General features: G+C 40.9%; 1 protein-coding gene across 1 annotated transcript in view; it reads left to right on the forward strand.

Annotated features, from left to right (window-relative positions):
• Positions 1 to 16,368, forward strand: part of WWOX (WW domain containing oxidoreductase) — a 1,357,802-nt gene that overhangs the window by 21,665 nt on the left and 1,319,769 nt on the right. Inside the window, exon 5 of the mRNA XM_077454509.1 lies at positions 2,513 to 2,691. Within this exon, the coding sequence (XP_077310635.1) occupies positions 2,513 to 2,691 (179 nt within the window). The remainder of the gene's footprint in view (positions 1 to 2,512; positions 2,692 to 16,368) is intronic.

The raw sequence follows: 16,368 nt of genomic DNA on the forward strand, positions 1-16,368 counted from the left end.
AACGTCACATATCCTCTGCCAAACTGACAACATATAATAATAATAAAGTGCAGATCATATGCAAACACATAAATATCAAATATTCCAGATCAAAGTAAAACTGCAAAGTGCAAAAAAGTTCATATGTGAATAACTATAAGTAACAGATAATTAATGAGTAAATTAATAATTCAAATAAAGTCCATCAATTGCTGGAAAAGGTTCTCTGTGCTAAAAAATTATGAAAAGTGCTTCTGTGTCACGAATGTGCTCCTTAGGACAAACAGAATGGCTTAACAGACCAATAGTATCTCACATAAAGAGATCATCAGCGCTTAAATGTATTTCACCTTGGAGGACTGATACTACCGCTGTTTGATCAGTCACTACTTGCCATGGTAGCACCGCTGTGAGAAGATGATAAACTGTTGAGACTCCACCAGCCAGTTCCGGAATATGCATATATTGGCAACAAGGAGGAGAACTCGTAATACTATACTTCATCTAAAAGGCTTATTTGTAAGAAAAATTGCACTTGCAGAATATAGACAATGTATAAGCAAACAGCGCCAATAAGTATGGCCGTGATAGCTGTCAACCTGTCCATGCGTGCGAACATTACATTGCTAGCTTTGGCTAATGCGTTTCATCTGGGATTGGAGGCTTATAACCCCTGTCAGATATTTTTTTGCCATCTGTGTCCCATTGCGGAGATTTGCCTTCACTTCCTGTCCCATAGTCAAACAGGAAGTTATTGAAAGATTTCCCCTCCTTTACTTTTCTGGGGACAACCCAAAATTTCTGTTCTCTTAGCCCTTGTACACACGATCGGAGATTCCGACGGAATGTGTCCGATCGGAGCGTTTTGTCGGATATTCCGACTGTGTGTGGTCTGAATCGGACTGTTTCCGTCGGAATATCCATCGGACCAAATTTTCAAACTTGCCGGAAATATTTTCCGACAAAATGTTCCGATCGGACATACTCCGATCATGTGTAGAGAATTCCGATCGGACAAAGTGCCACGCATGCTCAGATCAAATTCCTACATCAAAGCTATTGGCTACTAGCCTGAACGTAGTCCCATCGTAACGAAATTACGTCATCACGTTCTGAACGATTGGATTTTCCGACAACTTTGTCCGACCGTGTGTATGCAACAGTTTTGGACAAAATCCGACGGATTTGGTTGTCGGAATCTCCAACCGTGTGTACAAGGGCTAAGGCTCAGAAAAAGCTAGAAAAAACGCTGGATGAAAAATACTGATAATAAAAAAATTTTGTGCCAGCTTCTATTATTATTATTCTATTTTAGTAACTTTTAGAAGAAGTAGCATTTTGTTAGCATTTTTGCAGTACATGAAGAAGAAAAAGCTCAAAAAAAGCTGTTAGTGGCATTTTAGAAGCATTTAGGAGTGTTTAGTAGCATTCAGCGTTTTTTTTTTTCTGCTGGAAAAATCCCCCCAAAAAACTCTAAAAAGACAATAAAAAATTCTGCTCCTGAACGCTGAAGCTCAAAAAGTGCTAATAGCCTAATGTAGTGTGCATGGATAACACTATTTAGCCTCTAGGAGTAGAAAAAAATAACAGCCTCAAGGGGCTTAAAAAACCTTTAGTGTGCATGGAGTCTTACTTTCCCTTTTAATGATAATGGTAAACCGCACACATAGAGGGTGAGTCTCCCTAACGGGAGAACAGACAGCAATAAAAAACTAACAAGCGTTTTAATCCCTCTGCACTTTGTCCAAAACTAAAACAAAAAAACGCCCAGTGACTGCGCTATAGACGATTGACGAATTTGGATGCAGCTTTTCACAGATTGGGGTAAAGAGCAAATCATGGCGGCTCTTTACCACCTGATTAGCTGTGTCCAATCGCAGCTGATCACAATCTAAACATGATTTCCTGGTTATCTGCAATCCTCCACTCACGCTGACAAGGCGTGAGGAGTGGAGAGCAGAAAACTGACAAATCCATATAGGGGACATCTGCACTGACAGATGCCACCTATAAGTTCCGCATATCAATGCCTCTTCATTAGTGCCCATCAGTGCCTCCCTATCAATGCCGCCTTTCAGTTCCCATCAGTGCTGCCTATCAGTTCCCATCAGTGCAAACTCATCAGTGCCCATCAGTGCCTCCCTATCAATGCCGCCTTTCAGTTCCCATCAGTGCAGCCTCATCGGCTCACATCAGTCAAGTAAAATTACTTATTTACAAAGTTTTATAACAGAAACTAAGAAACTTTTTTTTTTTTTTTTTGGTATTTTTTTAGTTTGCTTAGCAAAAAACACAGTGGTAACTAAATACCCCCAAAAGAAAGCTCTATCTGTCTCAAAAAAATTATAACAGTTTAGTTTGGGTACAGTGTTGCTGGACTGCACAATTGTCATTCAAAGTACGACAGCGCTGAACGCTTGAAAGTGGTTAAATTAGAATTGAATAAGTGACTATTTAAGGTAGAAAACCTATTTAATGAGAGATAGTGGAAATAAATATACCACGACTCTCATATGATTTTTCATTCCTGCAGCCACTTAAATAAAAGGACTACTTACCTGGATCCAAGACTTGCCTTCACTGTAGAAGATCAGCCTGGGAAGATGAACACAAGGCAGAAGTATGATGGGAACACCACTGCTATGGACACTCTGCAGGGCTGCGATCTCTCAGCAAAAGTCATCATTGTTACCGGAGCCAACAGTGGTATTGGTAAGAGCCATCATTTTATTAGATAAAATATCAAGAAAAACATTCATTCTATTTAAAGTTTAAGGTCGAGTGATAACACGTTTTCTTCTTGTACATATTTGCTGTGCTCTCTTTTCTTTCCTGGTAATAATTAATTGCCTTTCTTTTCCCCTTATCATCATTCTGAACTTTATTGTGTCCTCCTGGCCCAGTTTTTTTTTTTTTTACATTTTGCTGGAAGTGCATGTACATTGAATAGAAGGGTCATTAGAGTCACCTTAAACTGATTGTAACTGCCAGTCATATGTAATGCAACAAAGCGCATTTCACAGCGGCTCTAACATAAAAGAATACTAAATGATCATTTAAATTTTACACCAAGCTAAACTTAGCCGAGCATTTCCAAATAAGACAGTTCCGTTCTGTATTGGTGGTAAACATGCAGCTAACATGTCTGAGGGCTAATGCACATGAGCATAAAAGATACTACCTTTAGGCCTGTATATTGTATGTTTTTTATGAGTCTGACCTGCGTTCAAATCTGCAAAAGTTCGATGAATAAGGGTGGTAAAATTAAAAAGGAAAGATCTGCGTCCATGGTCAGTAATTTTCTTGCGTACGATTCTAAACACATGTAAATTATTGTACACGCATACATTGAACTAGGGATTTCCAAATTATTTTTCATTTTATGCGTAATATATTTTGTGGTTTTATATAATTATTCTTGTGGTGTTATTTTCTATATGCCCTAAAGTACACGGCTACAACCTTTTTGGTTTATGAGCTATGGACTTGTCGTGCTCACTGCCTTTTCTGGTTGCATTGCTGCAGCCAAGAAATTTATTTTATACCTCGTTCACATTGAATGTGGCTTTGAAATCGTGAGACTTTATCTGAAATCGCACAATTTCAAAGCTGCATGTCCGTGCAACTTGGAAGACATCTGTGTGGCTTCATGCACACATGTCTATGCAAGTCGCACCCAAAATTGCCAGAAGTAATGCAGGAACTACAGTGCCGTTGCTGACAATAGGGTACGACTTGTCATGCGATTTGAATTCGCATGACAAGTCACTCTGATGTGAACGTGGGCTAATTTTTCTCATGCACTGCCAGAGCTATCATTCCTAGAACTTGGATCATTACCATAATCCCATATATTAATGATTGCATATTTGGTACCATGCCACGTATGACTATCTGCTGATTCTGTTCTTATTAATTTGAAGTGGTCAAAGATAGGGGACTGCTTTCCTCCCCTCTACCTATCTTCTTTACCCCTATGTCCTTTCTCCACCTACCCTCTTTTTTTTGCTTCTTGCTGCAGCAACCAAGCTGTAAAGTGCATAATATAAAGTGATAACAAATGTGAACAAACCAATATGATATTATCAATAGTGACCACACATATACATAAATAATGCCAGAACACCCATATATATATATATATATATATATATATATATATATATATATAAACATGTACAGTACAACCTTGGATTGTGAGCATAATTCGCTTCGGAAGCATGCTTCTAATCTAAAGCACTTGTATAGCAAAGCAAATTTCCCCATAAGAAATTATGGAAACTCAGATGATTCGTTCCACAACCATTTATTCATAAATCCTTCAGTCTGTAGTCTATATAAAAAGATTATAGCAATGCAATAGGTTGTGTAATCTTTAAAATGTCCATCCACAAATGGAAGCCTCTACAAGGGGATTAGAAGTAAAATCCAGCAGGAGCTAAAGGGCATAAAATAGAAGAGAGGCACCTCTAATGCCGCGTACACACGAGCGGACTTTCCGGCAGACTAGATCTGACGGAATCAGTCCGTCGGACAATCAGATCGTGTGTGGGCTAATCTGATAATTTTTCACATAAAAAATCCAACGGATCTAGAAATAGAACATGTTTCAAATCTGTCCGACAGACTCAATTCCTATCGGGAAAACCGTTCATCTGTATGCTGGTCCGACGGACCAAATACGTCACAAGGGAAGCTATTGGCTACTGAACTTCCTTTTTTAGTCCCGTCTTACGTCATCGCGTTCAAAACGAAGGACTGTGTGGGCAAGTCTGTTCATTCGAAAGGTCCGTTGGAACTCTGCCAAAAGTCCATCGGGAAGATCGCCGGACCTAGTCTGCTGGAAAGTCCGGTCGTGTGTACGCGGCATAAGTGTAGCAGTATGGCAACATTTAATTAAGTTACCGCCGGCTATCATCTGCTGTCAGTCTACAATTGTGACCGGGAAGTCTACCCTGCAGTAGAGTGATCTAAAAGTGAGGCTTGAATCACTAGTGGAGCGCAGTGTGGAAGGGTAGACATCAATGGCAGTGCAGAGGACGGTCTATGTGGACAGCTTTACCCCGGATACCTGCATACTTAGATGTGCCTCTTTTAATCATCAACCATGTGAGTTGCTAAATGTTGTACCTTCATTAAATGTAACCATATTGCTACACTTAGAGGCGCCTCTGGTCTCTTTTATACTTAGTTGTGAGTGTGACATGACGCTACTTGTATATCAAGACATCGCTTGTATATCAAATCAAGAGTTATTAAAATATTTAGCTTGTCTTGCAAAATGCTCTCAAACCAAGTTACTCTCAAACCAAGGTTTTCCTGTATACATACATACTATAAGTGATTTGTGAACTACATTGATTGCACTTCATTCATTATTCACTATTAGAGATCTATTACACATGGGTGTTCTGGCATTTTTTTGGTTTGCTCACATTTTTATCACTTTATTTTATATAGTTGTACTAATAGGATGCTGCACTTTAAAGCAGGCCCTTTACCCTCTTTTGCTACTTTTCTCCAATCCACCCCTCCTTCCATCCTCTGCATGAAGTGCACTTTTTTTGGATATTGCATGTGATATGTGGTTCATGTGACACATTTTTCCCAGGTATCACATGCAAATGGAGCATATGGAAAAATTCATGTGGAAAACTCAATTCACTATAGATTTATGCAGTATTTACCGCAAAAATAAAATCACTCAGTAAATACCGCATAAACCTGGGTAAGGCCTCATGCACACTGGACGTTTTTACAGCTGCTTCTAGGGGCTTCTGTTTTTTTTTTTTTTCCCCCTGCCTCTAAACCCTACTCCATGTTAGCCTATGTGCCCATTTAGAGGTTTTTAGAGGCAGGAAAAAACCCACCGCCAATGCGCCCAGGAGCAGCAGAGTTTGGGAAGAAAAAACGCTTAATGCTACTAAAATCTGGTAAACATGCCTTAAGGCTAGGGCTTGGGCATTAATTAATTTCCATGGCCAAAATACATTTGTTGGACTTATGAGGGGTTAAAGTCAATTCACCAAAAAAAAAAGTAAACCAATACATTTGTTAAGTAGTGGTCTAGTCACTCGTTATTTAAGGAATGTATTCAATAAATAGCTGGAAAAGCTAAAGTAAGGGAGGGTAAGTAGAGAAAGAACAACTCTATTTACCTAACTCCGGGTACGACTAAGAGGGTGTTGTCTAACAATACCAACATATCTAAAGTGCGGAACAAGGGATGTTCTCACTTGTGGGAATCTCCAAGGAATAATACATCCACCCTAACCAAAAATCTTTAAAGTTATTCTGTAGGTCTTTGACCATATGTATCCATTGCTCAGCTGCCCTAGTTGCATCTTCCCCCTTTTTTTCAGTCTAATAAGTGAAGGGCACGCCATTTGTTTCCAGAATCCAGGGATCAAGGATTTGGCTGCATTTTATAGGTGTGGGGTAACACTTTTTAAAAAATAATTTAGCAGGGTAAAGGGGTCTCATGAACGAGGAAGTGCATTGGAGAGAACTTAATGGGTCTAAAGGTCGTTTTTTTGAATCCACGGCTTGATTTTAACGCAAATATTTACGCAGTATTTAACTCTTAGTGAATTGAGCCCATTGTCATTCCAAACCCACAAATACCTAATCACTATCCAGATTAAGTAAAGAAGTAAGCAAGGGGATCCTTCAGGCACTGGCGACTTGGAGATAGACAGCAACGTGCCCTGAAATCTTGCCTTGTAACCCCTTTTCAGAATAATAGCCAATCAATGAGTGTTTTCGATTAGTCTTAGCTTCATCTTCACCCAATGTGCAGTTGCTTCACTGGGCCTTTTTGGAGTGAAACCATGCTTCTGCAGGTACCTGTGGTTAAATGCTCTCTGTGGAGCTGTGCCCAACTCTGAGCACCAGGTTCCAGCCACCGCACATACAAATAATATTTACTATCGTCTCCCCTTTATTCTTTAATTGAAATATGTCTTTATTTGTATGGGATTTCTGGTTTCAGCTGATGAGTCTTTAAACACAACCACACTTTGATGAATTGCTGTATAGTCTTGACGTCTTGCGGTGAGTGCAATTCACAGGAACATATGTTCTCGGAAAGTAGTGGTCACAACCCTCACAAGGCTTGCGTGTGTTTTTCTATGGAATATTAGCATTCCTATAAAGACAGCTGACAACTTGATGGACAAGATGGATTTAAAAAAATACACAGAGAGGAGGGAGCATTTAGAGAAAAATAACATTAGCTGAGGATCTTTTCTCTGAATAAAGAGAGACATCTCCTTTCCACCAAGCCTTTAATAGGTGCTGGAATTTGACTGTTACTCAGTCTACGTGATGCCAAGCCACTGGAGTCCCTGTTAATCACTGCCAAAGACACACTTAATACTGCTCCTCTTTGCAAGTCTGCTACGTTCTGCTTTCCAAAAAGCTTTTGATTCTTGGCATAGTGTTGGCGTCCACTCTGCCAAAGTGAAATCCTGAGATCAGTTATGTCAGGGGTTCTCGGGCTCAAGGAAAGGGTTTACTGTTCACATTAACCCTTGGAAGGCTCAATGACCTCCTGAAGCTAAACAATCTATGAAAAATGGTTAATGATTAATTAGATGAGTGGACTTTGTTAATATAAAGCATTCAGACAAGTGGGCAACTTAAACTGAGCACGTTATGAAAAAACCACATTAGCAGAAGGTACTTTTAGCCTGTCAAAACAGTAACAGGATAAAGAGCTATAGGTAGCTAGAGTTATATACAAATCTTGACTTGATTGAAAACGTTAAAGTGTAGCTATCTTTTTGGATAGAGTGGTTAGTAATTAGAACCACTTTAGTTTTTTTTTTTACAGTTTTTTTTTTCACTGCCTGCATTCCTAATAGAGCGATCTACTCTCCATATTAGCTCTGGTGACCACTGTCACTGCAAAACTATAAAGTTGTCTCCAGGCCAGGAATAGAAGGGAACTCTTTTACTCGGGGTACTGTAGGGTAAACCAGCTTCCTAGCATCAGAAAACCAGTGCGGACCTGTGCTCGTGCTCATGCGTGTGTGCATTGCACACATGCAAAATTTTCCGAATGAAGGGGCAATGTTAGATATACTCAGTTCGTCATGTGCATATACGTGCGTGAGCACATACCAATTGTCATGTGCACTTGACACCTAGTAGCCTATTTAAATTGGTTTATAACTATGAGCAGTTTCTGAGTGGTCTTCAGCTTGTTCTCATGTTCCTGAGACCAGATTTGCTGTACCAGCTTACCTGTACACGATCCGGCTTATCTTTTGGACTTCGCTTCAACTATGTTTACCTGACTACTCTGACCTTGGCCTGTTTACTGGTCTTGCCCTGCCTGCTGATTGTGTACCACTTTGCCTGGCTGTTATACACCTTGGCCTGCCATCTGGCTTTGCCTGATGATTCGGTCCCTCGTTGCCCTGGTTATTGCTGACTGATGCCAGCCTCCAGGTCCTGCTTCCATCTACTGCTCTGGTGCCAAGCTGCTCCTGCATCTTGTCCTGAGGACTGCGACTACCAGCTCTACCCACCTACAGAGTGGGCATCACCAGCCAGCTACTACAGCACTCGTGCAACTCCTTGCCCTTACACTCTCTGTCTCCACCTTCAAGGGGAGTCGAGTGTTGGGCAAGAGGTGCAAGAGAAGCCTCCACAGCATTCCAGTCTTCACCAGGTACGAGATAGGTACTTTTTCCGGTGACAATTGTCAAATATGGCATTTCCCTCACTTTGAAGAGGTTTCTTCTCACTTCTCAGCATTTTGTCTGTGATATCAAGGAAAGGGAAATCTCTCAGTCCTTTCTTACTTCGTAGGGAATGATAACCGATATACCCCACTCTACCAGGATCATTTGTTTGATTTCTTTTTCCTCAAATTCCCTGTACTGCTGCTTGGAATTTACACTATACTTCCATTAACCAACTAGCTAGTTACTATCATCCATCCGCTCAATACACTTGGTATTATTCTTTTCCATATTAGCATTGTGCACTAAGATATATTCCATGCCATTTTTAATGTACAATGAGAACAATGTCTTTTGCTAAGGAAGGCCATAGATTACTCAATTTTCTTTCCTTCCACCACAGGTAAAAATAAATTGATTCCCCCGTCAACACATTCAGTGTTAGGGGGAATGCCTCCCGCAGTACTATTGTATTCTACCAGCAGGGGGGCACTGGGAGCCTTCCCAGAAGGCAGAATACTTTGGTTACTGCTAGATGCCCTCAATTTGATGGCCAAGCTGTGACTGAGCAGTTAAATAAGAAGCAACACATCGATAAACTTATGTATCGGTCACTCTTCTTTAAACTATTATACAGCTCCTTGTTCGCACAAGAACCTAATGGCTTCTTGTGCTGCTTCTTCCTATTATAATCCAGCCCTGCTGTACAGGCTGATATTAAAACTAATTTTGGTGCTCACAATGCTTGTATTTAAAAACATCTCTTTACATAAATGTATTAATAATTACAAAGCTGCATTTATTTGTGTCTTTTGTATTTGCCTAACATTCAGCTTTAGCCTGGGTTCACACATATGCGAACACAGACATTGCATTTGATTCGCACCGCATTGCTGTTGCAGATCAAATGCGATGTCTGTGCATTGTGAATTAAGAGCTGAATTTGCATTGGATTTGCACAAAAAAGCTGCAGGAACCTTTTTTTTTTACCCCTGCACTGGAATCGGATCGTTTGAATGTTCACATCCATGGAATCCGATTCCTGTCCGAATTCACAGTTCGCACTGCGATCTGTGGACCGATCTGGGGGAGTCATTAACTTTGTATTGACACCTGCATCAGTTCGCAGAGGGCAGTGTGAAGTGCCTGCAGGGGAGATGCGATGTGGGAACCGGAAATGGAATTACGCCGATTCCCGCATCGCAATAGTGTGAACCCATACTTAAAGCGAAACTTCACTTTTGTTAAGAAAAATAAACATACTCCTCTGGATGATCTATATACATTGCAGGGATTTTAACAAACGTCAGCTTCCTAGCTTTTGTCATTCTGAAGAAATAGCTGTATTGATCAGCTGCTGCATCTGCAGGGCTCTAAGGAGATAAGTGATTTCCTTTTGAGAGTATCTCACCAAAAATGCAATTTTTGTTGCAGGGGTTTCTCAAAATCTACTTTGTATCTTACGGCAGAGTTCTGGGACAATCAGTGAGCCAATCACACAAGCAGGAAATTACATATCTGTGGTGCATTCTGTACACATTCTGTGTACAGAACTCCTCCAGGTTGCCAATACAGTGCCTTGAAAAATTATTCATACCCCATTCAAATTTTCCACATCTTGTCATGTTATAACCAAAAAACGTAAATGTATTTTATTGGGAGTTTATGTGATAGAACAGCACAAAGTGGCACATAATTGTGAAGTAGAAGAAAAATTAAAAATAGTTTTCAATTTTTTTTACAAATAAATATTTGAAAAGTGTGGTATGCATTTGTATTCATCTCCCTTTACTCTGATACCCCTAACTAAAATCCAGTGGAATCAATTGCCTTCAGAAGTCACCTAATTAGTAAATAGAGTCCACCTGTGCGTAATTTAATCTCAGTATAAATACAGCTGTTCTGTGAAGCCCTCAGAGTTTTTTTTTTTTTTAGAGAACCTTAGTGAACAAGCAGCATCATGAAATCCAAGGAACACGCGAGAGTTCAGGGATAAAGTTGTGGAGAGCAGAGTTGGGTTATAAAAAATATCCCAAGCTTTGCATATTTCAATCCATCATCTGAAAATGCAAAGAGTATGGCACAACTGCAAACCTACCAAGACATGGCCGTCCACCTAAACTGACAGGCCAGACAAGTAGAACATTAATCAGAGAAGCAGCCTAGAGGTCCATGGTAACTCTGGATGAGCTGCAGAGATCCACAGCTCAGGTGGGAGAATCTGTCCACAGGACAACTATTAGTGCACTCCACAAATCTGACCTTTATGGAAGAGTGACAAGAAGAAATCCATTGTTGAAAAAAGCCATTAGAAGTCCTGTTTTCAAAAGCAAAACACTATGTGTGGTGAAAAACTAACACTGTACATCACCCTGAACACACCATCCCCATTGTGAAACATGGTGGTGGCATCATGTTGTGGGGATGTTTTTCTTCTGTGGGACAGGGAAGCTGGTCAGAGTTGGTGGAAAGATGGATGGAGCCAAATACAGGGCAATCTTGGAAGAAAACCAGTTAGTCTGCAAAAGACGCGAGACTGGGGCAGAGGTTCACCTTCCAGCAGGACAACGACCCTAAACATACAGCCAGAGCTACAATGGAATCGTTTAGATCAAAGCATATTCATGTGTTAGAATGGCCCAGTCAAAGTCCGGTCCAATTTAGAATCTGTGGTAAGACTTGAAAATTGCTGTTCACAGACGCTCTCCATCCAATCTGACAAAGCTTGAGCTATTTTACAAAGAAGAATGGGCAAAAATGTCCCTCTCTAGATGTGTAAAGCTGGTAGAGACATCTCCAAAATGACTTGCAGCTGTAATTGCAGTGAAAGGGGGTTCTACAAAGTATTGGCTCAGGGGGGCTGAATACAAATGCACCCCACCCCAAACCATTTATCATTTTCCTACCACTTCAGAATTATGTGCCACTTTGTGTTGGTCTATCACATATACAAAAATACATTAACGGTATTGGTTGTGACATGACAAAATGTGGAAAATGTCAAGGGGTATGAATACTTTTTCAAAGCACTGTATGCATTGTATTTTGCTGAAAATGACAGAGCTGCAGATTGAAAAGGAAAGGTAATCTTTAATATTCAATTACAATATTACTTGTTCCACAATTGTATATGCTAGATTTGTTTTTTGTTTGCTAATTTATTATTTGTATACAGGATTTGTATAGCGCCAACAATTTGTGCAGCGTTTTACAACATGAGGGCAGACAGTACAGTTACAATACAATTTAATACAGGAGGAATCAGAGGGCCCTGCTTGTTAGAGCTTATTTTTGTCCCATGAAAATGGAGTTACCCTTTAGCCCTGGTTTACACTGTCACATCGAATGGGATTCGCACAGGAATCGCACTGCATTCCTGTGCAAATCACATGAGATTCTGTGCAGTGCAATTTGAGCCCATTCATTTTGAATGGCTCAAATTGCACAGCATCCACACGAAAAAAGGTTAAGGGAGCTTTTTTTGGTTTGCACTGAATTCGAATCACATAGGTGTTAACGCCCATGTGATCCGGTTCAGGCAAACGCACTGTGTTTTGCCAGCTGCTTTTGGGGTGTCGTTAACTTTTAACCCCCCTGGCTGTATTCCTGAGTCTGGCTCGGGGTGGAGATTTTGTACCAAAAGCGGTAACCCCGAGCCAGACTCGGGACCGCATCGCTGAATGCAGGGAGACTTTACTTACCTTCTCCCCTGGATCCAGCGATGTCCCCGCGCTGTACGAGCGAGCCGTGCTCCGCTTAATGTATCACGGAGCCGATCTCCGTTCCCTGCGAGCGTTGCGACGCACAGGGACGGAGAACGGCACCAAATTCAAAAAGTGAAACACACACATTACATACAGTATAATGTAATCTTACAGATTACATTGCTGTCTGTAAGTATTTCACATCCCCTTTGTCCCTAGTGTTCTGTCCAGTGCTCTGCATGCAGTTTTATATTATAAAAACTGTTCTTAATGCCTGGAAACTGGAGATTGTCCATAGCAACCAAAACTGTCCCTTTACATCAAAAATGATTTTAGACCAGCCAGAAAACAGCGATAATAAATTAGAATCACTCGCAGAATTGAGCGATAGCGATTTGTGGGGAGATCCGTCATCAAATACTGAAAAGTAATGACAGTGACAATTCTGCAACTGAGCAAATTTCAGTGTTTTTGATTTGATTACATTATTGAATATTTTTTATTATTGTTATATTATTATTTGGTATAATTATTTATAGTTATTTATTATACTATAATTTATGATTTAATTTTTCAAACTTTATCATACCCGGGATGTCTGCTAGACTCTGGTTTGGACAGATTTAAGTGAGTTATTCCTAAGAATTACAGGCCTACAATATAAAACGCCAAATTTTTATGCAAAATAATTGTACCGCTTTCAGCACCTGAAATGTGAAATAATCATACTGCCAGGGAGGTTAATTAACACCCGCAGCAGATCGCATGAACACAGTGAGATTGCTATGCGATGCAGGAAACGTAGCGATTTTCTGAGGATTTCCCGTATCACAGCAGTGTGAACCGGGGCTTAAGCGTGGCCCTACTAGCTCCCAATCTCACCCTACCCTATTGGTGGGGATGGGGCTTGATTGTCCAAGGAAGGGCATGTTTATGTCTTTTCATATATATTTTCTAATGACTATATCTCTGGATCCCCCCCAAAGTGTCGACGTGCAGTTTTCACTGCAAGTAGGTTCTGCTTATGCTTTATTTTTTCATCATATGCTTAGTTTACATTGCCAGCTGTGTGACAGTCAGTTGACTGAAGTAGTGGAATGAGGTTGCCATGGAAAGTGTTTATACCAGAAATTACGCTTACCCCAGGGGATCGGATTCTGTAGGGAAATAGCTAGAGGGCAGCCAGGTGCAGAGGATGCTTGTTAGGGTAAAAGGTAGAGACACTCAGCCCTTATATATGTTTTAATGTTTATGTCCTATACTTTATTAGTGTGTACTTTTAACTGCAGATCTTCATAGTTTAAATTTTTTACTTTTTTAACTGTCTCCTTTTATATACTGCTTGCTGCTGATCTTACTATAATGGAAATTTAAGTAATTTTCCCAACTTGTATACATTGTAGGGGTTGCAAGTTCCTACGTGCTTCTGAAGATTTTATATACTCAATTTACTAAGATAGAACAACTGTTATTTTCAATATTGTCAATTATATTCAGCAAAGACAGCCAATGAGGGTGGAGAATAGCAGTCACATGTCTGAAATTTTAAACATTTAGGCAAATAAACACTAATGCCGCGTACACACGATCGGAAATTCGACCAGCAAAAGGCCGATGAGAGCTTTTGGTCGGAAAATGCCATTGTGTGTATGCTCCATCGGGCTTTTGCTGGCCGAATTTCGGCCAGCAAAAGATTGAGAGCAGGTTCTCAATTTTTCGGTTGGAAAAATTTCCTATCCGAAAATGCGTTTTGTGTGTATGCAGTTCCGACGTGCAAAAACTCATGCATGCTCAGATTCAACTACGAAATGGAAGCTATTGGCTACTGGCTATTGAACTTCCTTTTTCTAGTCCCGCTGTGTTGTACGTCACCGCGTTCTTGACGGTCTGAATTTGGTGTGACCGTTTGTATGAAAGACGGCTTGCGAGAAATCTCATCAGAATTCTGTAGTGAAAACCATCAGAGCTTTTTCCGACCAAAATTCTGATTGTGTGTACATGGCATTAGGCCGCACTAGAATCAGATAGCATGGAGTACGATTGTGATGGGGTATGGGAAAGGCACAGGAATCAATGCGAATCCCACACCGCATCAGTTTGATCCAAGACTAAGTGTTCTATGAAATCTCATACTGCGCCCATTTCATGCCTGCTAGCATCAATTGGCAGTATCTGTTAGAGGTTAAAGAATACCTGTCACTTGCTGTTAAACGGCAAACTACTCTAGTATTTGCAGAGAGCCATGTTTTGGTATTACAGCTTATCTTTACATTGCCTGTATGTTTTCCTTACATACTGCTTCAGGGCGTCCATTAAACCGTCTCCCTCCCCCTCCCCAGATTTCATGGAAAAATAACGAGGTAGTATTTGCATACATCTAAACATATCTCCCCATGACATAGCTAGGATCTAGTTTCAGGTCTCTTAGTCACTGAGGACTGAATTGTAGAAGAAAGAAGGATGTCCGCATGTTTGCTTGAAACCATGGCACATTTAGGGGGCAAGTCATGTAAGGGTGGTAGGTATACAGCTTCAGTGTAATTTGTATTATTAAAATGTTAAAGGTTCTCTGGATTAGACACCCAATGCCTCCTGCTGATAATTGCCCTCCAATCTTCCACTGTTCTGATTGCATGTCGGAGCCAGGGCAGGACTTACCATTGGGCTTGACTGGGCTCAAGCCCATGGGCCCCGCCAAATAGGGGGCCCGCCGAGATACATAGCCGAGTGTACTTGGCTCAGCTCCGCTCACAGTCACGCCCAGTCCCGCCCTATGATGGACATAACACAGGGACTGGGCGTGAACGTGAGCCAAGTTGAGTACACTCGGATACTCTCTGCTCCGCTCGGGACTGCAACAGTACCCGAGAGCCGCCAAGAGGACCGAGAGCTGCCGAGATGTATCTCGGCAGTGCCATTTTTAAACTTCAAGACTGCAATGACAAGGCTAAAAATGACAAGGCTGCAAATGACACTGGGGCAAGGCTGCAAATGACAAGGCTACACTGACAAGGCTGCAATGACACTGGACAAGGCTGCAGATGGATGGGCAAGGCTGCAGATGGACACTGATAAGGGTGCATTGATGGGCATTTAAATGTAAGTTTTTTTTCCTTAAAATCCCCTCCTAAACTTCGGGTGCGTGTTATACGCCGCTGCATGTTATACGCCGATAAATCCGATAATGTATAGATGCTAGGGCCCGAAAATGACTCAAGCCCAGGGGCCCCAACCACCCTAAGTCCTGCCCTGGTCGGAGCCTTTGGAAATGCCCAGCACTCATGGGTATGGAGGCATATGCCAATTTTGCCTTCTTTCCTCAATGCAGTGTTCATCAGGCCTGAGCACTGTCATGTTTGTGGTGATGGGGGGGGGTCATTAGCTACAGTATGTGTAAACTCTGACAGAGATTCTAAGCCTAGTACACACAATCAGAAAATCGGACGCAAAATACAGCTTTTTCGTAGCGATCATATGATTATCAGCTTTAGAGAGCCAATCACGTCAGTTAATCCAAAATTATTTGAATGGACAAACAAAAACATTTTTACTCATACGGCACCAGATTGTATGATTTTCGTTAAATTAAGTTGTATTCTATCGTATGAGAATTTTCGTAGCTTTAGTAACCTCTTAATTTTCTATATGGAGACTAGCATGCAAAAAAGAAACATGATCATTCGTCCGATATTCTCATTGTGTGTATGAGGCTTTACACAGGCTTTCTATTTTGATAGGCAAGCTGGAAGTGGTGAGCCATCAAAAGAACCTTTACCCCCACATGGGCTGTTGGTGACTGGCTACTTCCGCACAGCCAAGCAACATGCATTTTCTGCTTTTATCCAGACACAAGACGATAAGCCCTAAGCTTCATTTTTGATGTTTTATTAGGGGTAACAACTTGGATGGGGTGAAGGGATTTATGAGATGCCCAACTGGAAGCAAAGAACAACAAAAAGGGGACAACATTCCTCTTCTGTACAAAAAGATCCTGA

The sequence above is a fragment of the Lithobates pipiens genome, unplaced genomic scaffold (assembly GCF_037356315.1).
Source record: "Lithobates pipiens isolate NorthernLeopardFrog02 unplaced genomic scaffold, aLitPip1_a1.2 Scaffold_10, whole genome shotgun sequence".
Lineage (NCBI taxonomy): Eukaryota > Metazoa > Chordata > Amphibia > Anura > Ranidae > Lithobates > Lithobates pipiens.